The sequence below is a fragment of the Pecten maximus genome, chromosome 3, assembly GCF_902652985.1.
Source record: "Pecten maximus chromosome 3, xPecMax1.1, whole genome shotgun sequence".
In the NCBI taxonomy this organism is placed as follows: Eukaryota; Metazoa; Mollusca; class Bivalvia; order Pectinida; family Pectinidae; genus Pecten; species Pecten maximus.
This window is the reverse complement of record NC_047017.1, coordinates 23,576,879-23,602,753: the sequence shown is the minus strand read 5'-3', so window position 1 is coordinate 23,602,753 and position 25,875 is coordinate 23,576,879. Positions and strand designations below refer to the sequence as shown.

Genomic DNA, 25,875 nt, shown 5'->3' with positions numbered 1-25,875 from the left:
AGTCTGACCACCTCTCACCCTAATATCCCCCTATCTCTCCCTATCTTCTCTATCTTTTCCATCACCATCAACCCCCCCCCCCCCCCCCCCCCCCCCTCTTTTCTGTCTCTTTCTTTACTATAGCTCTTTTATATGTGTTATATTTTTGTTCTGCTGTTTCTTTGTGCTTTGTCTGATTCTGTATGTCTTCATGTTGTATGCGAGTGTGAATGTAAGGTGGGTTGGATCTAACGTAAGTATTAGTGTGATCAGTTAAACTGTTCAAATGAGAGAATGAAGAAAATTTGTGAGCAAGTAATTATATAAATGTACTTGTGAAATGTAACCTGTTTGATGTTTATCATGCAAAATGTTTAAAAAATAAAAGAAATATAAAAAAAAATCTTGCCCTGTACTTCTTTTTCATGCTAATTCCGTTTTCAGTGACCCATTACCTATATCGCTACCACGAAAAGTCGCATCTTCATTTTTCTTTTCCTTTTTGTGAACTATTTGCTCTCCTGCGAACCCTTTTATTAATTGTCACTGACAGTGATAAGTTTTCAAACTTTGAGTTGAAGTTACATTTTCAAATAGTTTTTTTTAGAACAGAGGGTTATCTTTGAAGTTTGAGTGTGATATCAAAGTAAAGTTTATAACTTTTAGAAGTTCAGAAAAATATAAGATTCCAGTTAACTTTGTCTTTTTATGTAAAACCATTTCAACAACATAATGCTCCTTTAAGGAAATCTGAAGAAAATTGAAATCAGAATGATGAGATATTGAACAATGCCATTAACATTTCAACAAATTAACAAGAGGCCAAGAGGGCCTGTATCGCTCACCTGGTTTCATGAGATATGAAACAAGAATGATGCTTAAGCATATTTGTCGCTGGTATTGCTATGTCAATATATATCATAAGCATTTTATATGGGTACATGTACATTGGTTTTATTTTAATACTAAAAATGCCAAAAGGTACATTAATCCATGAAATGAAATTGACTTTTGGCGCGACCCCATAGGGATGCTACCACACAAATGTGAGTGATATCCATTGCTTAGTTTCAGAGAAGATCTTGTTTAGACCAATTGGCCCCTTTTGACCCTGCCCTCTGCCCCTTGGGGGTCAGCTCCTTCCTTTATACAATTTTGAATCCCTACCCCAATAGGATGCTAGTAGTCAAATATGAGCTGTTTCAGAGAAGTTGTTCATATCAATTTAGCCAAATTGACCCCTTTTGGCCCAGCCCCTCAGCCTCCAGGGGGTCGGCCCCATCATTTGTACAATTTTGAATCCTTAACCAAAGTGAATGCTACCAGTCACATATTAAAGATATCCATTGCTTATTTTCAGAGAAAAAGTTGTTTATATCAATTTTGCCAAAATAACCCCTTTTGGCCCCGCCTCTTAGGTCCCCTGGGGTCAGCCCTGTCATTTGTACAATTTTGAATAGGAGCAATATCCTTTGCTCGGTTTCAGAGAAGAAGTCGCTTATATCAATACAGCCAAATTGACCCCTTTTGACGCCGCCCCTCAGGCCCCTTGGGGGTCAGTCCTGTCATTTGTACAATTTTGAATCCCTACTCTAGGGGGTTGCTACCAGGCAAATATGAGTGATATCCATTGCTTAGTTTCAGAGAAGAAGTTGTTTATATCAATTTAGCTGAATTGACCCCTTTTGGTCCCGCCCCACAGCCATAGGGAGGTAGACCCCACCATTTGTACAATTTTGAATCCCTACCCCAAAGGGATTCTCACAGTCAAAATTGAGCAATATATATTGCTTAGTTTCAGATGAGAAGTTGTTCATATCAATTTAGCCAAATTGACCCCTCTTGGCCCCGCCCCTCAGGCCCCCCGGGGGTCAGCCACACCATTTGTACAATTTAGAATCCCCACCCCATAGTGTTGCTACCAGGCAAATATGAGCAATATCGTTTGTTCGGTTTCAGAGAAGAAGTTGTTTATATCAATATAGCCCAAATGACCACATTTGGCCCCGCCCTTCCGGCCCCTGGGGGTCAGCCCCATTATTTGTACAATTTTGAATCCCCACCCCAAAGTTATACTACCAGGCAAATATGAGCGATATCCATTGCTCGGTTTCAGAGAAGAAGTTGGTATCATCAATATAGCTATATTGACCCATTTTGGCCCCATCCCTCAGGCCCCTAGGGGGTCAGTCCCATCATTTGTACAATTTTGAATCCCCACCCCAAAGTGATGCTACCAGGCAAATATGAGTGATATCCATTGCTCGGTTCCAGAGAAGAAGTCGTTAATATCAATATAGCTATATTGACCCATTTTTGCCTCGCCCCTCAGGCCCCTAGGGGATCAGCACCACCATTTGTACAATTTTGAATCCCCACCCCATAGTGATGCTTCCAGACAAATAGGAGCAATATCCTTTGCTCGGTTTCAGAGAAGAAGTCGTTTATATCAATATAGCCAAATTGACCCCTTTTGGCCCCGCCCCTCAGGCCCCTGGGGGTCAGCACCACCATTTGTACAATTTTGAATCCCCACCCCATAGTGATACTTCCAGACAAATAGGAGCAATATCCTTTGCTCTGTTTCAGAGAAGAAGTCGTTTATATCAATATAGCCAAATTGACCCCTTTTGACGCCGCCCCTCAGGCCCCTTGGGGGTCAGTCCTGTCATTTGTACAATTTTGAATCCCTACTCTAGGGGGTTGCTACCAGGCAAATATGAGTGATATCCATTGCTTAGTTTCAGAGAAGAAGTTGTTTATATCAATTTAGCCGAATTGACCCCTTTTGGTCCCGCCCCACAGCCATAGGGAGGTAGACCCCACCATTTGTACAATTTTGAATCCCTACCCCAAAGGGATTCTCACAGTCAAAATTGAGCAATATATATTGCTTAGTTTCAGATGAGAAGTTGTTCATATCAATTTAGCCAAATTGACCCCTCTTGGCCCCGCCCCTCAGGCCCCCCGGGGGTCAGCCACACCATTTGTACAATTTAGAATCCCCACCCCATAGTGTTGCTACCAGGCAAATATGAGCAATATCGTTTGTTCGGTTTCAGAGAAGAAGTTGTTTATATCAATATAGCCCAAATGACCACATTTGGCCCCGCCCTTCCGGCCCCTGGGGGTCAGCCCCATTATTTGTACAATTTTGAATCCCCACCCCAAAGTTATACTACCAGGCAAATATGAGCGATATCCATTGCTCGGTTTCAGAGAAGAAGTTGGTATCATCAATATAGCTATATTGACCCATTTTGGCCCCGCCCCTCAGGCCCCTAGGGGGTCAGTCCCATCATTTGTACAATTTTGAATCCCCACCCCAAAGTGATGCTACCAGGCAAATATGAGTGATATCCATTGCTCGGTTCCAGAGAAGAAGTCGTTAATATCAATATAGCTATATTGACCCATTTTTGCCTCGCCCCTCAGGCCCCTAGGGGGTCAGCACCACCATTTGTACAATTTTGAATCCCCACCCCATAGTGATGCTTCCAGACAAATAGGAGCAATATCATTTGCTCGGTTTCAGAGAAGAAGTCGTTTATATCAATATAGCCAAATTGACCCCTTTTGGCCCCGCCCCTCAGGCCCCTGGGGGTCAGCACCACCATTTGTACAATTTTGAATCCCCACCCCATAGTGATACTTCCAGACAAATAGGAGCAATATCCTTTGCTCGGTTTCAGAGAAGAAGTCGTTTATATCAATATAGCCAAATTGACCCCTTTTGGCCCCGCCCCTCAGGCCCCTGGGGGGTCAGCCCCATCATTTGTACAATTTTGAGTCCCCTACCCATAGGGATGCTTCTGACCAAATTTGGTCAAATTCCGATCAGCGGTTATGAAGAAGAAGTCAAATAAGTCAATTGTTGACGGACGGACGACGGACGCTACGGTATGGCATAAGCTCACCTTGGTCCTTCGGACCAGGTGAGCTAATAATGTCATTGATACAGAACGTGTGCTGGATTTTGGTTTTAACCTTATAATCAAAGACAAAACACAAAACAACTGACCTCATCCCAGCGGTCAAATACAGCTCCATCGAGCAGGGCTTGTGGAACAGGAATCCTCCACTGGAACTCCGTCACCTTGGCCATTACCAGGGTATGTTTGTCCAGTTACATCATCATCATCTGAAAGTCAGAAGACAAATCTTTACTTACAAAACAATCTGTATATGTATTGATATCACCAATTCGATTTCTCTACATTCCCTAAGTTAAGACAAAATTGAGCTTCTCAAGGTGCCCTTTTCCTGCACAAAATTTTAACAAAATCTTAATGCTCCGGTAAGTCCTATCTCATTAGGCATATTTTTTCTTAACTTTTTTTTTCATCTGGACATTATGATCTTTAACACAAACATCTAATTTTTTCATGTAATTTCAAAATTTATAAAACAAATAACATCATATGTATGATAGACCCTCATACAGCCTTCCAGAACTGGTAATTGAATCAGATGCCATGTCAAAGAAATTGCATGACTGGTAATATGGAAACCTCATTGATTGGGTTAGAATCCTATCAGAAATACCTATGTATAGATTGCATCTGGTATATGATATGAATCCACAAACAACTCTCACACACGAACATATAGGATGTGTAATTATGTTCCCAATATACATGTACCTTTATAAAGGTGTACCATTACAACATATAGCTATCCTGGTGTCCTGCAGGCTTAGGAGACACTAGTACATCAGGATTACCTGTATTTTGTTTCATATCTGATAGTACAGTCGGGTACACGATATAGCTATTCCGGTGTCCTGCAGGCCTAGGAGACACTAGTACATCAGGATTACCTGTATTTTATTTCATATCTGATAGTACAGTCGGGTACAAGATATAGCTATTCCGGTGTCCTGTAGGCCTAGGAGACACTAGTACATCAGGATTACCTGTATATTGTTTCATATCTGATAGTACAGTCGGGTACACGATATAGCTATTCCGGTGTCCTGCAGGCCTAGGAGACACTAGTACATCAGGATTACCTGTATTTTATTTCATATCTGATAGTACAGTCGGGTACACGATATAGCTATTCCGGTGTCCTGCAGGCCTAGGAGACACTAGTACATCAGGATTACCTGTATTTTATTTCATATCTGATAGTACAGTCGGGTACAAGATATAGCTATTCCGGTGTCCTGCAGGCCTAGGAGACACTAGTACATCAGGATTATCTGTATATTGTTTCATATCTGATAGTACAGTCGGGTACACGATATAGCTATTCCGGTGTCCTGTAGGCCTAGGAGACACTAGTACATCAGGATTACCTGTATATTGTTTCATATCTGATAGTACAGTCGGGTACACGATATAGCTATTCCGGTGTCCTGTAGGCCTAGGAGACACTAGTACATCAGGATTACCTGTATATTGTTTCATATCTGATAGTACAGTCGGGTACACGATATAGCCATTCCGGTGTCCTGTAGGCCTAGGAGACACTAGTACATCAGGATTACCTGTATTTTGTTTCATATCTGATAGTACAGTCGGGTACACGATATAGCTATTCCGGTGTCCTGTAGGCCTAGGAGACACTAGTACATCAGGATTATCTGTATATTGATCATATTTGATAGTACAGTCGGGAAATAGATACAGTAATTCTGGTGTCCTGTGGGAGACTCTTGGCAATCAGGATTATTTGTATATTGTTTAAGATACAGCTATACAAGTGTCCTGTAGGCCTAGGAGAGCCTCAACAATCAGGATTACCTGTATTTTGTTTAGTTTTTCCTGGGAGTATAGCCAGGGACAAGATACAGCTATACTAGCAGTGTCCTGAAGGCTTAGGAGACTCAAGCTCTCTGCAATCAGGATTACCTGTATTTTGTTTTATTCCTGACAGTACAGTTGGGTACAAAATATATCTTTTCCAGTGTCCTGTAGCTAGGCTTAGGAAACTCTCTGGAATAAGGATTACTTGCTTAGTTTTATTTCTGAGAGTACATCCATTTGCAGGAACAAGTTGTCATTTCTATGGCAGCAATTTTCAGCATGTGACCAACATTAATCAAACACTTTTCAAGAATTATATGTATCACGACTGGTTCCAAGATGGAAATATTTCACATTCCAGCCTCAGGGAGTCGAAATAGAAAATGCATTGAATTATGTAAGAGTTTGGCACTGTCAATGGTGTACAATACACAAGGAATTACCAAAAGCACCACTTGTAACATATATACCTCCAAAAGGAAAATTACACATACAGCAATATTACTTGGTGAAATGGTCACATAACAGCATAGAGAAGGACATGTCTCTATCACTGTGACAGGTATATATATATATTTACAGAATTTGAATATATCTTAAACATGTTACAAACAAGATTGCCCAGAAGGATCCAGGTGGAGCCCACCATTGCATGTTCTTTATTAGTCCTGAAAGACCGATCTTTTCTCTACTTTTACCTCTTCATCTGAATCATTTGATAACAAGCTGAACCTACATATGAAGTCCAAGAAAGATCAGCTGATCTAAGAAATACTGATAACACACTTCACAAGTTCTGTCAAAATCCAAGATGGCTACCTGTCTGCCATTTTGTTTTCCCTATCTGACTCAAGATTGAATGAACACAATCAGGGATCTTTGCAAGGGGACCCTCCATGTGAAGTTTGAGAAACATCTTTCCGGTACTTTGAAGAAATAACAACAACAATCTTCAACTTTCAATATCCAAGATGGCTGCCTGTCGTCCATTTTTTAAATTTTTTACCCAAGAGACTAAAAATTTAACAAGGAAAAACTAGAGACCAAGGGGAACCTACATGTGAAGTTTAAGAAATATCCTTCCAGTCCTTTTTAAGTATTAGCAATAACAATGATTGTTTACACACAGACCTGTACTCTTGACCATGGATGTAGGTCAATTTGAATCTGATAATGGTATGTGGACTAAAGTCCATTCTTTTAACAGGAATATTAAATTACCTCCAGACTAATCAAATGTGCATATTCATAAATACCTAGTAGTTATTCCTGATTTAGTCCTGAGCACCTGATACACTTTATGCAGACGATATACTCACCTGTCCACCTGTTATGATGTTTACAGGTATGAAATAATGTCTACCAGTAAATGTAAGTTAGGACCAGTAAGATCCAGAGCTACATGCATATTGTGTATCTCAACTATATATAGCATGCTGTATGAAACTTATCAGTGATTCTAATAAATCACCATGCAGTTACACCAAAATGTACAGCTTTAGGAGTACAGAGGCCAGCCAGTAGGCCTGATTTACGACACCATATTTAATTCTAAATTAAAGTGCTTACCTTATCAACACTGTCAGTTTTGTACACAATTTTACCAGTATCCTGATTACATTGAATTGAAACTATAGGAAGGTGGATTTGTTGATGATCTGTCCCTCATAAATCTATCCATTCGACTTTTACTTAAGAGCTTCTCTAAGCAATCGCATATAGCCCTTCAGCTAAAAACCTTGACATGCAATCAGACTTTATTTCAATATTCAAATTCATTCTTTTTATCATTCTAGAATACCTGAACCTATACCTTTTCACCTTAAAATTTGAACATGAATGCTGTGTTGTATTCAAAATTGAATTGAGGGTCAGCAGGTGTTATCAAATGACATTTAGATATAGTTGAAGTAGTTGTAATTGATAAATGATCAAATTCTGTGCAATTTAAATCGTTGCATTAGAATTAACCAAATCAGCTACAAAAACCATTAAAAAGCAGATTGTTCATTAACTAGGCATCCTCTTTAATCTAGCCAAAAACTAATTGCATAATCAAGTTGCTGTACTATCTAGTTTCATATTTTTAAGCCCATCGACCAGTAATTTAGATGCCCCAGTCAATCCAGCCCTGTAAATCAAGCTATTAATTATATAATCTTACCAAGGTGTTTTCAGAGAGAGATTGCTTATCCTGAAACAAAAATATCCTGGTAAATTTTGACACTTTTAACTACTCCTGGCTCATGACTGAATACCATGGTCATTTCAATGGAATTCCAGTGGTAAATTTTATTGGTATTTAGTGGAATTGTAGCTATATATAAGACACCACCGATAAAACCACTGATACATACACTAGTGGACGGCCAGTGGTACTTCAACAGGAATACCAGTGATAAATATTACTTTTAGTGGTATTTAATGGAATTCCACTAAAAAATCCATGGTCATGGGGAGAGGGGAAGGGGGTTTGCATAGAAAGACAAGGGTATATATGTGGCTGGAATTTGTAATTATCTACTGGAGGGGGGACTGGGGGGGGGGGGGGGGGGGGGGGGGGGGGGTGGCTAAATTAGTATTGGGAAGAGGAGGGGGGAGGAGGGGGGGAGGTATTATCTACTGGAGAGAAAGATAGCAGAATTATTTTCTTCTGGAAGTGAAGGAGACTGCATTATGTACTGGGATTTGGAAGGAAGAAAGGCAGCTGTATCGTCTCCTCAAAAGGAAGGAGACTGGACTGGATACAGACGTCACATATTCAACCTATACCCTTCCCACACGGATATTTCACTACAGAACATTTTACCTTGACAGTTATATACACAGAAGTCATCTTGTACAAGATATACTCTCCTCATCATGCTTTTTCATGGCCACAGATTCAAAGCTACATGCTTGCCATCAGCAAAGAGCATGAAAGTAGACAGTGAAACAGCTACAAATCTATATGTACAATTAATTTAAACTGATTCAAACTGAACAGCTGTTATGACAGATATTGATTAACTACCAGAATACTGGGTGCCAGAGTTCAGCTTAATCATTGGGAGATCCAACATGTACATACAAATGTCAGCTGAAACTCTGTTCAGAAGTTATATATATACATCAATAAATACAATGTTCTGGTAATGTGTTGAGAGATTAACCACAGGGTAATGCACATACAACTTTAAAAAGAACAGTTCTGCTATATGTATTTATATCAGATATAACTTCGTAAGACCTTTTAAAACAAATATTTAGGCCATAAAAATCAATTCCACACATCTCTTTAACAATGCATATAATATAGATATGAAAAAAAAACAACAAAAAAACAAGAGGCCCATGGGCCTTAACGTTCACCTGAATTTTGAAATATTTCTGTCAGTTTGACCCTTTTTGATCAAGCCCATCAGCCCAGGGCGGACAGTCTGGACATTTGCATATCATCTAACTGCCTTCAAAAACTGCTAGTTCTAACCAAATTAGAATTAATTCCAAAAGAAATCCAAAAAATAAAAGTCAAAAAAATGTAATTTCCCTATATAAACTATAGTAAAGTTTACCTCTTCCCAGGGGCAAATATGAGACCCAGAGGTCATGAAATTCATAATTTTGGTAAAATACCTGAAGACCCTTCTATATGTGAAGAGTATTTGATTCTACCTTATTTGGGTTTTGAGAAGATAATTTTTGGAATTTCAATTAATTCTATCCTTTTTGACACCTGCCCAAGGGGTCAGTCAGGTCCAACATATGCATACCATCAAATTGTCATCCTATCCTGCTTATTTGAACCAAGTTAGAATTTATTCCAATAGAAATCAAGCAAATAATAGTCAAAAATGTGATTTCCCTACATAAACTATAGTAAGGTTAACCTCCTCCCAAGGGGCAAACGAGAGACCCCCGGGGTCATGAAATTGATAATTTTGGCACAACACCTTAAGACCCTTCCATATCTATGAAGAGTATTTGATTCTTTTTTACTTGGGTCTTGAGAAGATATGTTTCTTGAAATTTCAGTTAATTTGACCCTTTTTAGCCCTGACCTGGCATCAGCCCCTCGGGGTCAGTCAGGGCATAAAGCATCAAATTGCCATCCATTTTGCAATGCTGTAATTTGAACCAAGTAAGAATGAATTCCAATAGAAATCCAACAAATGATTTTTGAAAATTTCAGTCATTTTTACCCCTTTTGACAAATTGACCCTTGTGACCTTGAATATTGGTCAAGGTAATTTATTTTCACAAACTTGGCAGGGCTCAATCCCAGGAACCTTCCAGCCAAATATCATGATTCTAGGCCCTTCAGTTAATCAGATGAAGTAATTTAGAGGTTTTAACAAAGACACCTTTGACCTTATATCATGATTTTAGACCTTTTGGTTTGTGAGAAGAAGTTTTTAATGTTTTAATCAATCTGACTTCTGTGACCTTGAACATCAGTCAAGGTCATTTCTTTTGCAAACTTTGTGGGGCTCCATCCCAAAAACCTCTCAGCCTTATATTGTAACACTGGGCCTCTTGATTAATGTAAAGAAGACATTAAAATGGAAAAGCTGACACCATATGGATGCGACACCACAGCATACACAGAAGCTTTGCTTGGCCCTGTGGTTCAGGTGAGCTAATAACAAATGTTTAAAAAAAAACTAAGTGTCAGGGTAAAGACTCTCAGGTTGAATTAATGAATAAAAAGATACCTTACAGTAATTTATTTTCACTGACATCATCAAAATTGACGAGATATTGACAAAAGTTTTCAGCCAAATGAAAATCAAAGCTAATTAATTATGCATTGATTATATCCCAGATGCCAAAATGCTGACCTAAAATTGCTAGCTAGACATGCATAATCTTAGAGGTAACTATGTGTGTAATTTACACCAAAATGTACTTTCTATACAAATAAGATCAGTGCTTGTTGTGAAAAGATGGAAAAACATTTCGCTTCATTATCTACTAAAATCATACAAAATACATACAATACTATTTTTTATCATTTCTGAATGTTGTGATTTCTCCAATACTTACACATGTACAGTGTACCTACAAGAATGCTGAAAAGGTAGTCAGTTTCCAGATATATCCTCTATACAAGGTTTTTTTTGTTTTTTTTTTCTGTGCTGTAAGTGTACACATATATTAAGACGGAAAATTGGATAGGCATATGACAGAGAAGAAGCTTTGTCAACAACAAAACTGTCACATATAGTTTGATCCTCTATTGCCTGCTAAGACCACAGCCTCACGGTTTTTGTTGACATCTTGCCTTATCGGGGGCTTACCAGGTGTGTACGAGCAGCTATCGGGTCAGTTTGAGTTTTCATTAATACGAACAGAGTTTCATTTCCTTCGGGTCAGATGACCTAAAAAGACAATTAAGCAGAGAACTGCCAACAGATTGTGATAAGTGTTTATTGCCTATACTTTTGAATAATTCTGCTTTGTTTGTGTAGTAGTTATTGATAATGGTTTACATATAGCTAACACAGGAGACAGAAGCTTCAGTCTCCTCCAATGTCTTGGGTGTGCATCATCACATTTGTAACAGATCTGTCATAGACCCATGATCCATCACCCTAAGTCAGATCAGTAGATTCTGTCTGTCTTCTACATTTACTCAAACCATCCTGAAACAGCATCACAGCTTCTGGACTTAAACAAAAGCTTCACAGAATTTTTCATCTTTTGTTATTAAATAAGTACAGTACCATATTAATAAGTAATAGGTAAAAAAATGTTAATGAATTCTGGTTGCATTTTTGGGTTTTCTGATCAAGCCACGAAGTAAAACCTTCATAACAAATTTATGAAGATACTTCTACTTTTTAAAGGCCCTGTTGTCACACCTTGACGATTTAGCCAGAGTATAACGCCTGTATATGAATAATTTGGTTAGTACACTGGCGTATGTTGAATAAGTTATCAGTAACTTTTGCATAAACTGGCATTAGTACCTTGCAGTAGCTAGGTGGAGGTTGTGGAAGAATTTTGTACATATAACATTTTTTCGACATATGCCAACTACGTATGGCTCATAGGTTCTGCATACAATGGGCATAAATTGGAGGTAAGCTATGGGATTGTTTACAAATGTCAATTGTGTTGGAAATACTCATCATCAAAACAAAGTCTACCATACCCAACACATATTTCTAATCTATGGGTAGCCAATATCTATGACCAACAATAGCCGAACTTACACATGGTATGGCTCCGTGTACTGCTGAAGATCACATGGCTTATAATTACCTATAATGTGACCTTGAATGAAGGTCAAGGTCATCTATTTGAACAAATTTGGTAGCCCTTCACCCCAGCATGCTACAGGCCAAATATCAAGTCCCTGTGCCTCTTGGTTATTGAGAATAAGTCGTTTGAAGATTATAGCCTATTTGACCCATGTGACCTTGAATGAAGGTCAAGGTCATTTATTTGAACAAACTTTGTAGCCCTTCACCCAAGCATGCTACAGGCTTAATATCAAGTCCCTGGACCTTTTGGTTATTGAGAAGAAGTAATTTGAAGATTATAGCCTATTTGACCCATGTGACCTTGAATGAGAGTCAAGGTCATTTATTTTAACAAACTTGGTAGCCCTTCACCCCAGCATGCTACAGGCCCAATATCAAGTCCCTGGGCGTCTTGGTTATTGAGAAGAAGTCGTTTGAAGATTAAAACCTATTTGACCCATGTGACCTTGAATGAAGGTCAAGGTCATTTATTTTAACAAACTTGGTAGCCCTTCACTCCAGCAACTGCTGCCACTTGCCGATTCACCAACTTAGTTATTAATTATAACCGATTCAAATTAAAACTAATACTGGTCATATGCCCTCATGCACACCTACTCTGTCATTGACATCAGTGGCATTAGTAGTTGTGTCTGTGGCCTGACTGGCCTCCACCTCCTCTTAGCCAACCTTTGCCACAAAGACAGCCAGGAAGACACAGTCTTGTCTTTATTATGACTTAATTTCTATATACCAATTATTCCCCTTAATGTTGCCAATATGCCATTATACAAACAAGAGGCCCATGGGCCATTAACGGTCACCTGATTTTTGAAATATTTCAGTTAATTTGACCATTTTTGGCCCCAATCATGAGCCTCTGAGGGTCAGTCAGGGCCGACATTTGCACAGGGGAAAAGACATGACGCTAGGGTCACGAAATTCATAATTTTGGCAAAGCACCTTGAGACTCTTCCATCTATGACTCTATTGACTCTACCTTATTTGGGTCTTGAGAAAAAGGTTTTTGAAATTTCAGTTAATTTGACTCTTTTTGGCCCCATCCATAAGCCCCAGGGGTTCAGTCAGGGCCAACACGTGCATGCCATCCACTGCATTCTAATGCTGATAATGTAAATCAAGTTAGAATAAATTTCAATTGAAATTAAACAAATGAGTCAGAAATGTGATTTCTTTACATAAACATTAGTAAAGTTTACCCACTCCCCAGAAGGAAAGCGAGGCCCCAAGTTCATGAAATTCACAATTTGGTAAAGGACCTTAAGACCTTTCTATCTGTGGAAAGTATTTCATTCTACCATATCTGGGAGTGGAGATAAAGATTTTTGAAATTTTAGTCAATTTGACCTTTTTGACCCCGCCCTTCAGGCCTCTGGGGGGTCGGGAAAATATAATTCACAATGTTAGTCAACCTTTGGGCATGGAAGCTTCCAGCCAAATTTTATTGAATTTTGTTCACCAGTTTTGGAGTAGAAGTCGAAAATGTAATTGTTTACGGACGAACGAAGCATGACAACTGACATCCTATCCTGATAATTCTAACCAAATTAGTTATAATCATTTCCAATGGCAAATCAAGAAATAGTGCTCAAAAATGTGATTTCCATATATAAACAACAGTAAATTTTACCCACCCGGGGGGAAACATGAGACCCTAGTGTCATGAAATTCACAATTTGGTTAAGCACTTTAAAACTCTTCAATCTATGAAAGCATTTGTTTCTACCCTATCTTAAGAAGATTTTTTTTGAAATTTCAGACAATTTGACCCAGTTTGCCCCACCCCTCAGGCCCCTGTGGGGAAGGGACCATATAGTTCACCATTTTGATTGATCTTTGGTTGATGCACAAAGACGGACAAAAGGCGATTAGAATAGATCAATTGAAACTTTGTCTCAGGTGATCTAAAAAATATTCAATTATTTACAATTTGGAAAGAACAAAAACATGTCAGCCATTATATTAATGTTAACTGGTTTCAAATAGATTGTCTGCATGTCATGATAAATATGCCTACAAATTTTTCAAGAGACCATTTGAAATGTTATTCGATAAGATCTCCAGACAAAAAGGTTTATGATGGCTGTACAGACAAACAGACATGACACTACTATTATATATTGTCCATGTTCATCCTGCCAAAAACTTCTTGTCATAATCATATCAAAAAAGAAAGAAATAATATATGCCTTCTTCAATAATGTGTTATCATTTTCATTCATGCAATCATAAATAACAGGATGCAAGATTTTACTGACCAATTCCAGGGTGTTTGAATAAAGATGTACCAAACTTGAAAAACCTGGGACGAAATTATTCATAACTCAGCATTTCTTTAATCGTTGTTATCTACCAAATCCTTTCCTCTAGATATAAAATCCTTTTTGATTTTATGATCTGATCATGAATTTGTGACTGTAACTTTGAAGTGAAGGCAAAATTAACTCATTTACAATTACAGCCTTTTACTCTTAAATGTGAAAACTGATAACAGATTTACAGATGTTTATCACACAAGTGAATATCCTGTGTCAAACACCATAATATGAACATATATAAGAGGGGGAAAAAATACAATATATATCAAAATTTTAACATAACACAAATATCCAATGTACGATACAGTACAACTACCTGTTTAACAATTTAAAACCCTATTTAATCTATATGTGACATTGAGTATGATAAATTAGAATGCCTTACTGAAATACCCAGCTGTTACCGTACATCAGAAGAGTATTAAAATGATACCTCTGTATTTAGATTGAATTATATTATGTACACATCTACAATGTAGATTTGCTGTTAGAAATACCACTGTAAGCTTTCTGTTTCTATATGTAAAGCTGTAACAATCTCATATAAAACAAACCTAGAGTTAGACCTTATAAGACCAAAGTTTACGTCAATTTAATAGACTCATTTCAAGTGCCAATAATCTTCTCTCAGATGTAAATGTGTTTTACAAAGTCAATGGAAGCTGAAAATCTACTTATTTCAGCAACAACCTTGGCATTTAGCTTTATTTGTCACCCCGAACATATCCAATAACACTAATATTGTATGCACTGTGAATACCAAGAAAACTAATTACGTCTGGCAAAAACTTTGAAGTATGTAGTTTTAGTAAATGTGACCATAGATTAGTTCTACCCACTTACATATTACTTGAAAACGACAACTGTACATATATACAAGTGAACAAGATTAAGATTTAACAGGATTTCCTGAGATATAGAAGCATATTGCATGTTTGTGAAATCTCATTCAACACCAAGTCGGATATACCATATTGGTCAGCCTAACCAGGCGTTAAAGGTCAACTGAACAAAAAGCACAAAAGATCACCATTTGCCTATGTTTTCTAGATTCTTGTCTAATTAAATGGCGTTATTTAATCTGCAATGATGATAACTGTTAATGACAGTTTGAAAAAGCATTTAATGATGGTTGACACAATATTATGGTCCCAAAAAAATAAACACCCATCATATCACCACACTCCAATTCGACCTTAACATTTAGATATACAACTACATATTGTGGATGCAGTTGGAAAAATAATACACCTATGACACTATGACATTTAGATAGAATCAATGTCTATATGGATGTATCATGTGTGATTAAATGAAAGCAACACAGCGATGTCCCACTGGTACTACTAATAATGAGTGTATCAACATTCTGGTCAAACAACATCGTTTGTACAGATCTACAACCACACAGATATTTACACCATTGATTCTCGAGTTCTGTCCCCACGGATCCAGGAATACATACACATATCCAATCACAAGTACAATATCAGGAACTGACATGAAACAAATCAAAATCAGAAATCATATCAAATCCCTGATCAGCTTAGTTTTCATATGCAATCTCTGAACTAAAAACAGCTGGTAAATAGTAATTACACGATTCCAGTCTATATAGTAATAACACATGATTCCTGTCAACATAGATGAATCAGGTGTTTTGAGTCATTGAGACATGAACTTCCTGTATTCAGTATATATCTACAGGATGTTCGATTCATGGAGACATGAACCTGTCACCCTGGTACTATACATTGAGAAACGGGTTAAGAGTCACTGAGACCTAGTGATGGGTTTCGGTTGAAATTTCCTGATCAATCATCAGTTTTAGTTTTGTCTATCCATTCTTTCCTTCCTTCATAATGCTTTAACTGATCCAGCCATACCAGTCAGCTTGATGCTTGTATTTCATATGATATGAACGACAACCACATGTGGCATGTACATTTTCTTTTGTTTATCATGAAATCAGCATTTCTCATGACACTTGTCTACAGATTTCTTCCTTGATTAATTTGTCATACCTTAAACAAGTGATATTCAACTAGCTTGATTAATCGGAACACTACTACTGAGACCTATACATATCTTACTAACTGGACTTTGTAGTCACCAAGACACTTACAAGACCAACAACTTAGTTGCTGACTCATGTATATGTTCACAGACCTAGTACAACTTGATAAGCAAATAAACGTCAAAAGTTGAATTTTAAATCCCTAAGACATATCAGTTATAAACTGACTGGGAAAAAGACACAAACATGCTTTCTGTGAAAGGAACTATGTCGTCAACTTAGTAAAATACCTGGCCAGGTTCGTTACTAAGACGTTACTCATCAGAGGTAAAGTGAGTAGAGTCTGCAGCCCTTATATAAAGTTGCATAGGGTGGCGGAGGGTGGCACAATATGGCGGAGGGTGGCATAAGGTGGAGTAGTGCTACTGGGAGATGGAATGGTTAATGAAGAGTCATGGTTTCCATTGATAAATGTGCATGTCTCCGTAGGTTCTGTAATTGGATGTGACAATTTGTGCATGTGCCGAATGTCCCATTTACCAGTCAGCATGTTGCTGTATTATCTTGGCGACATTGGTGACATTGGTGATAGAGACGTAATAATGTGTTCACCCAAGATAACAATGTGACATCATGAAGTGGTGATCGGCATGTCCGGAGAAGATGAAATACAGTGTTTAAGACAGAGTTGTAGTGGAATGGAGGAGGGATTTGTTGGTGTATGATGAATACCTTTGTTGGTGTATTCTATTAGAGGTCATTCTAGTGGCCCTATTCATATATATATGTTGTCGTGCATGTTTCAAGTGGTATCATGTATCCATAAGCATACGTCATTTACAATAATACAATTGCAGTCTACATTGTAAACACTCCATCAGCAAATATTGTTACAAATCTGTGCATATGCTTATTCGAGGTTGCTACATTATCCAAATCCTCATTTACCAGATCACCTACTCCCAATGCATAATGCAGTGGGTAAATTAAAGTGAACTTAGATTCTGCTTCTTTGAACATCCACACCAATAAGACAACACAGAGGCAGCCCAGTAGCCCTGCACTTCAACTTCCAATCATATTTCAAACTGGAAACAATCGGAATACTACTAGTTTCACTACCTCTTTACCATGACACCACTAGGGAGCAATGTCCAATGGTAATTGTTGCATCCTCAGTTAGACATATTATATTTCCCTTGAGACGTATATCAATTTGACGTACCAGGTATGCAGTTACAGGAGCTTTATCAAGAGATAGAGTAAAGTAGGGACCTATCTCTCCACCTTCGAATCGACCACACAAAAAATATGATTGATTTTGGGTTATCCAATCAGGACATGCCTGGACCTGACTACAATTTAGCCATATTATTGAGTCATTGAGATTGAGACATGCTCAAGGGACCTGCAGTCATGTACTGTCAGAGCAGTGCCATAAAAAGGCATATGAATTAAATATGATGGTAGTCACTTCTGTCAGTTTCCAACTCAGTATGCTAATAAATCTTGTACAATTAATTGGGACTAACCACTTAAAAATAACAATATTTGGCAATGTACAGTAAACAGACCCTAGCTGCAAAGAGATGCATATGAACTACTGTGCAATTAGACATGTACAGCCTTAATGGCTTTGAGTCAATGATATCGAGCCATGTACATTACTGTACAGTTGTACCTATAACATATTACATTGAGTCCAAGCAAGCAATAAGCCCAGAAGAACTGATTAAATTTTTTCCGAAAATGCTGTGTTCTCTTGCCAGGAAATAAATACCAGCTTTCTAGATCTGTTAAAGCTTGTTTTCTTTGAACATTGAAAATTTACAATATAAACTAGAGCTGCAAGTCACTGCAAAGAAAATGAAAATAAATAGTATGAACGGAAAATGGTCAAAATGGAAAATAATTTTCAAATTAAGAAAACTTCCCTTTCTTTTTCTTCACTAAATAAGACAAGCTGCAGTTGCATTACTAGCCAATTTCATTCCTTATTTACCAATTCTGCATGATTGTCTCCCTTCATTCATTTTATATTCTTCATAAAAAAAGGCAAAAATCCATCTGGTAATTCAGGAGTAGTCTAAAGGATTTATCTCTAATATGCTATCTTTCCCATATATGGGCACAGACCCATTGTTTGGGTCAAATCTTTTCATCCAACAGAACAGGGATTTTAAAGAAACTGTTTATACATTATCTGTGTTTTTTTCACTTAAAGATGCTTCAGACCAAATTTGGTTAAAATCTGTTAAGTTGTTCATGACAAAGTAGCTATCTTTCTAAGAAAAGTTGCAATTGACAGATGACGGATGACAGATGGACATGCTAAAATGTACCATTTTTCAGCAAAATCATACTTCTACATTTTGACCAATCAGAGGCCTCAAGTTCATTACCATGGCAACTGCATTATTTGAAACTGTTGCTGTTGTTCTAGGCATCATTGAAAACCCCCTATATGTACCAAATTTCAGAAAAATCAGGCATATCTAATTTCCACCAATCAGAAGCCAGAAAATGGCACCATTTTTTAAAATCCAGAAATAGTCACAGTCGTGTTTGTAGTGTCATAATACATCTACATACCTAAATTAGACAATTCAATACTTTCAGAACTTTGTTCAATATTCCTTCTGGAGTATGTCCTAAGGTGGTCGACCTATGTTAATTAAGCACTAAACTGCCATCTTTGGAAATTCTCACAAGAATGCAGACAAATCATACACCGCAGGTTACAGTCAGCATGTTAGGATTAATTTGTCTACGGTTCTATAGGACAATCATTCAACCTGGAACAGTGTAATTGCATTCCAAAGTCACATTTCGTGGTGTCAATGGGACCTGTTCTTATGACATCACGACTACAGACGACAGTTCCCAGCAAAAAAATATAGTTCATGGAAATAAACACAAAATCACAAATTTAATTTCAACATTACATGTATAACCAAAATATTCCACCATGAGGACATTCACATATAATTATACAACAGAAAGATTTTGGATGGTTTTGGGGGGAAAATTTGTTGTTTGCACATGTATCTAGAGGCCATCAGTATCAATCCTTCAAAGTTAATTTGTTGAGGATCAGACTTATAGTAACCAATTCTATATAGGTACTGTAGACAATATATTATTATCTAAGAATCATGTTTTTATAGGTACTGTAGAAAATATATAATTATCTAAGTAATAAACCAGTTTAATATCAGTTCTTACAAATTACAATATTAGTAAGTACAGACACCTGTAATTATATATCGCAATCATTTTCGCTAACCAACAATTTATGTACAGTGTAAGGTACCGATTGATGAGGCCCATCAAATGTTATGGCCTCTAGGCTGAACCAATTTACCTGGACCTTCACCTCTAATCACACTGACTGTTCTAACACTAGACTGCTCCATATGTACCAGTTAAAAAGTAGTTATCAAAGAGTTTGATGAAAATTCAATGTTCTAGCAATATTTGAAAGCTGATCATGAGGGAATAATTCCACTTTAATTTTTACATACCATACTAGTACTCTGCTTCAATTGATTTAAAAACTTGTAAAATAGCTCATTTAAAATTCATGCATTTTATATTTTTGTATATTAATGCTGATAGAACTATTGCTACATGAAAATAATAGAAACCTTAAACCTGGATGTAACAAAGACCATGTGATATGTTATAATTAGACAATATGGGTGTTTGAGCAATGTGGTTTCAGAGAAGTTGAATTGGGTCCCATTGCATATATGTTGTATGTGGGAGCTCAAGCCATATGGCATTCAACCATACCGAACGGAAAGATGCCTTGGTATATAAAATCCACAATGGCCAATGAGTCCTAACCATATAACATCAATACAGTCGGCATCCCAATAGATTCCTGTCAAGTTCCAGAATCATGTAGATGATCAGTCCATTTTCCTACAGAATAGATATTTTTTGGCCTCTATCCTTACTTCCTAGTAAAAGCCTTTAGAGGCCCTTAGCAGTCATACGTCCGATGATTGGTACGGATATTAAATACATCAAGCTTCGAGATAGTATGTGTCTCTGGGTAATGAATGCTTCAGAATCTAAATGGCAGATCGACATCACAAACAGCAATAAGACGGACATCCAATAAATGTGTACAGGAAGAATGTGTAATAATTAAAATAAGTTCCTTCGATCGAATCCTCTGCATTTTGTTCTGTATAATTAATATCAGCTTCTAGACTGATGTGTATTGATACGACATTTGGGAAGACCAGAACAGTTTTTAGATACATGAAAATAAAAACGAATTATAATCCAAATCATGACATTTCCTTTCTATTTCCAACACAATATTTCTAATATTATAGATTACTGTGTTACAACAGTACCTTACATAATCAAATGATGACATACCCAAAAAGCCATTTTAAAAATCAGTCATACAAAACATATAAAAAGAGATCTAAAAGAGATCTCAGAGCCAACGATTGTATGTTCTTTATTGGTTCTATGCAGGTTCGATCTTTCACAAATCCTTTTTCTTCTTTTTATTTGTTTTCCATTAAGCCTCATCACTGATCATGCAACAACTAGGGTCAAAGATTAAGAGAACCTTAAGCTTCATCTCAAAGTTGTAAAATAGCCATGACATCTTTTAGAGAATAATAATAACACACAAATGTGAAAATACAAGATGGCTATCTGTCAGTCATTTTGGTATTTTTCATCATTCTCAAAACTGAATACAGCTATCTGTCAGTCATTTTGGTATTTTTCATCATTCTAAAAACTGAATATGTAAAATTAAGGACCTAGGAGAAACTAGTAAAGAGTAAAGACCAATGCAAGACTACTGAGAAAGAACAATAACAAACTTAATCATTAACTAATTACGCAACAAAAGATGGAAGACATTACAGAATCACACTGCCGGAAAATACTGTAATTATATACCATAACAAGAGATGATAGTTATCGAGTTTGATGGAACAGAACTATGTGATAACTAATGGAGTTGGTAGAGCGAGAACAACAAAAATCTACAGAAAAGTGTCCTCAATTTGGATCCAAGGATATTGAAATGCATCATAGTTGTGTAGTAGTGTATTATGATGTATGAATTTAGTAGTGTGAGAATCTATTAATGGTTAATACACTACCTCCGACTAATTGTAAAATTTACTGCATTTTTTTCGATATAATGACTTATTGTCAACCAATCCCGAAATCACACTTCATTTTGATTTTATTGTATGACATGTTTGATAATTGTTTTTAATGGCTTTGTAAAAATAAAAAAACAAAAAAGTGATGAGTAACAATATGCCAATACACAAGTGAACAATAAAAAGGAGGACAAGCGTTCACTCCGATCCACCACATGACGCTCATCATGATGTTTTTACTATTTGTGCTAATAATGTTTTTAACATGTTTTACTTAAATCTGTTAATCATTACCATTATATGACGTTATGTGGAATGCGTAAGCTTCATTCCAGTAACTAAATAACATGGTATTTAACACAATGGATGCAAACAATTTCATAGCTAATCTACACATCAGTATGACTCCTTCTGTTTATTCTGTTGATGTTGCTTGTTTTTTACACATGATTTCTACATATGAAATCTGAGAAAGCCTCTCCCACAACCTCTCAAGAAATAGTGAGTGTTTTGTAAGGAGTATCATGACATAAAGTACATGTATACATCTTGATACAAGAGTCCTCTCTGGGCCTCTTTGTTACTTTAGAGATTTTAGAATATTTGACACTGGTGACCTTAAATGTAGGTCAAAGTCATACAAACAATATAAGGTCTCTGGCCTCTTTGTTATTGAGGAATTCGAAGATATCAATGTTTAAATATTTTTCAGACACTTGACTGCCGTGACCTTGAATGTAAGTCGAGGTAATTTATTTGAACAAACTTACATTGGTAACCTTCAATCCTGCATGCTATGTATACTGGCTCAATATCTTGATACTTGGCCTCTTGCTTATTAAGAAGTTATTTAAATGGAAATGTTGATGCCAGACCGACGGACAAACAGACGGACAATAGCCGGACAGCCATACAACAGACACTGCACCAAAAAATCAGCTTAATTTCCTTTGAGCAGGTAAGCTAACAAATCGACTATTTTTGGGAGGGGGGATGCGATATAATATATACAGACTTTGGGTATCGAGATGTATTGTTACTTGGCAAATACAATCAAGCACACCAGAGTCATACAATTTATTTTTCCACTGTACAACTGAAGCATTTTCGGAACACTCAGAGTAATTCAAACAGCAGTAAGGTCTTTACAGTATGTGAAAAACAATTAAAATATACTGGTAACAAGAAGAACATTACCAGTTGCCGTCAATCTATTTTCACCAATGGCAAATGGGATATCTATCCTAATAATGGCATAACAAGCCATGGTGAGGATACAGCATGTCTTACTGTGCCATGGCAAAGATGGGTAACAGTATAACCACATTAAGCATACACATGTACTTGACATAGAAAATTAATATTGAAAATTCAGAAATTCAATTATAGAATTACGGAGCTACTGCACCTCCCTGTCAAGATTTTGACATTTCTTTCAACCTATATTAGTTTTCTCAGTCGCCTCGTAGGTACAAATATATTTTAGGTCTTATAATTCTCAATTTGTATTGAAAAGTGCTAATATAATAGGTGTGTCTTTTATATACAACCCTTCGAGTTGACAGATGGTAAACACTGCTGGTGTATGTCACATCTGCCACATTTTGATTTATTTGAATAATGACACCCTTCAGATTATATATGTATATGTACTCTTCATTCTTTTGAAATCTAATATAATGTTGCAAATAATAAAATTCATTGAATTGTGGAGCTGTTTATCTGCATTTATTTACGCATTGAACTGTTACCAGATGCTAGTATACAGTCGATATGAATACAATTTGGGTGCAGTTTCGGATTTTAGAGTAAGGTATGCCTTTGAAATCAGTGAATAACAACATCACTAATAATCCATTATACACAACCCATAAACCAAGTTGATACCCTTAATTTTTCATAAGAAATTTTTAAATGCTGGGTTTTTAGTGAACTTTTGTGTCTTGCATTTGTAAAAATTCTGAAATGAGCTTGTGAGCGTGACAATGTTGACAAATTTTGTAATAACGTATCTAGAAAAGCGCTTATAATAATTTTGTGACAACTTCATTTCTTATAATGAAATTTTAGCATCATAAATTGTGAAGTTGACGAAATGCTAACAAATTTCGAAAGCTCACTAGGCCTGTTGATATTGAAAGTAACAGGCAGCCATTATTTCTTATTTATCTGCAACACCTGGAGCTGTAGTCCTAAACTGACCTAATCACTGTAAATTGGAGTATATACAGTCTGAAAAGAACAGAAACTGTTCTAATATCAGTATGAAATTCACATAATTTCCCAAAATATTGTAAGGGGGCATATATGCATTGTGATATATGTATCGTACAGTGGCTTGTTGTAATGATTCAATTGTAACAGAATAGGAAAAATTCAACAAACAGACCTGGACTCGAACCAGGAACCTCCGAACTCCCCAGTTGCTCTGATCTTATACCATTTGAACATTCTTACCTGCAGATGTGCTATGCATAAACCTGTCATGTGATGTCATAACTGTATATAGATTATCAAGATTATGCGTTACATGTATTTTAATTTGCCTTTGAAAACTATACCATAATACATGTGCTTTCCGAGTGATGATGAAACTAGCCGTTTTAAAAGAACTGAACTGGGTTTTTTTTTTTAAATAAGCTTTAAATGTGATTGTGTCTGGCATGATAAATGATTATGAAGTATATGTTATATCAATTAAGTCTTAATGAGTGGCAATAGTGGCATATCATATTATATATAATTAGCTGCTTCCTTTTTGCTAACACCTTACCTGTTATAAATGTTAGCATGTGTAACGGCATGTGATTATGTATGTATATCTTATTTTTACTGAATATATTCTGTTCTATCTGTCACAAAGAACAGCGTAAACATATACCAGGTATTTTGTTGAAATTAATGAAATCCTCTTTATGTATGTTTTATTTATTATTTTCAGTGTAAGATCTCACTCAACAAGTTTATGTCTCATATTATTTGGATATATAACATCATACAATCAAAAGAGCTAGTGATAGCCATGGTTTTTGGCTTTTCCAGGAAAGATTAGGAAATTCTGCAGTTGAGGGAAAATGTAATTCTATTACAGTAAGGATTTATTAATTAATTTACTAGTTATACAGTTTGATTTTACAATATATAGTGTAAATTAGATTTAACACCTTTTCCTTTACTCTGTGATCATGGTAGCCACAATATTATCTTAACTAATAGTTTGTAGTGTCTACCTACACCTCCAAAGCATTTAAACTGTAGCCCATTCTTATCCCTGTGACAAAGGCTTGGATTACCTAACAAAAAGATCAATAACTGTCACCAGGAGTGAAATGAAAGCATTTTAATTAAATAGAAGAACTTATAATATAATTCACCATCCTGCTTTAGTGTCTGTGACAAATCTAAAGTGTGGCTTACAATTTAAGATAGTATGCCTTCTTATCTGAACATATATCAAATTTCCAGGTAATATGTCTTAAATTTATAATTAAGTAAATCCGGCAACATTTCACCTCGAATCAACATGTAATGTACGCGTAACGCAACAGATGAGAAATCAGTAATGATATTTCAATACATGTAGGTCATACTGGAATAAATACCCTAAAGCTCGGAAAGCTGTGACGTCAGGAATCGAGAAATAAGACATTACATGTGCTTTTGACCGGGTTTAAATACACATGATATCAAAATCGGTGTTCCGAGGCAAACTGTCAATAAAAACAACACACGTACTGCACGCTCCACTGCCGTCTACCAAACACGGTATGGCCAGCCGAACGGTACACATCCATTCAACGAAATAAACGGTGTAGAATTCACTTGGATTTAACACTTTTATGTACAGGAGATAAAGACTTTTCATTCAATACAGTCTCTTCACGACTCACATGCCTTATTTACACAAATATCCCCCCGTCTTAGATGTAGGGCGAGAAAGTGATGGTTTTTCCAGCAACATTCCTCGCCAACCGGCCTTGGAAGTGCTCTCGGCAGACAGTCAAATTCACACAGACGGATCACTGCTTGGGCAACGAGTAGCTGACACTTCTAAATAAATGCAACTTACCTTTAACAACGAAACATTCAATGTGAAGCTCTAGCGATCCTCTTATTTCATCCGAGTTGGCATTTCATGTTCTGCCATTTTCACTCACTACCGTATTATGTTGACATAACCAGCCAATCGAAAGATGCCTAACGATCATGTGATTGGTATTGCTCTCGCTCTCCTCAGCAGCGCGAATATTCCCGGGGAAATTAAGTCCGAGCGTGGTAGTCAAAGGAAGGAGACACTCAAATACACCTCTAGACTCTTAGGAAGGGAAAGAGCGACTGTGCTGTTTGATCCGATTATCATTATATTGTACAATGGTATATATATGGTCGACTAGAATACATATACGTATAATTTGT

General features: G+C 36.8%; 1 protein-coding gene across 2 annotated transcripts in view; it reads right to left on the bottom strand.

The window, feature by feature from the left end:
* Positions 1-25,783, bottom strand: part of LOC117323629 (1-phosphatidylinositol 4,5-bisphosphate phosphodiesterase beta-4-like) — a 108,107-nt gene extending 82,324 nt beyond the window's left edge. For both annotated transcript variants that reach the window (XM_033878952.1, XM_033878953.1), the window contains exons 1-2: positions 25,529-25,783; positions 4,001-4,120 (exon numbers count right to left, since the gene is read on the bottom strand). In XM_033878952.1, coding sequence (XP_033734843.1) covers positions 4,001-4,084 — 84 coding nt within the window. In that variant the 5' untranslated portion in view covers positions 4,085-4,120; positions 25,529-25,783. The remainder of the gene's footprint in view (positions 1-4,000; positions 4,121-25,528) is intronic.
* Positions 25,784-25,875: the final 92 nt, after the last annotated feature.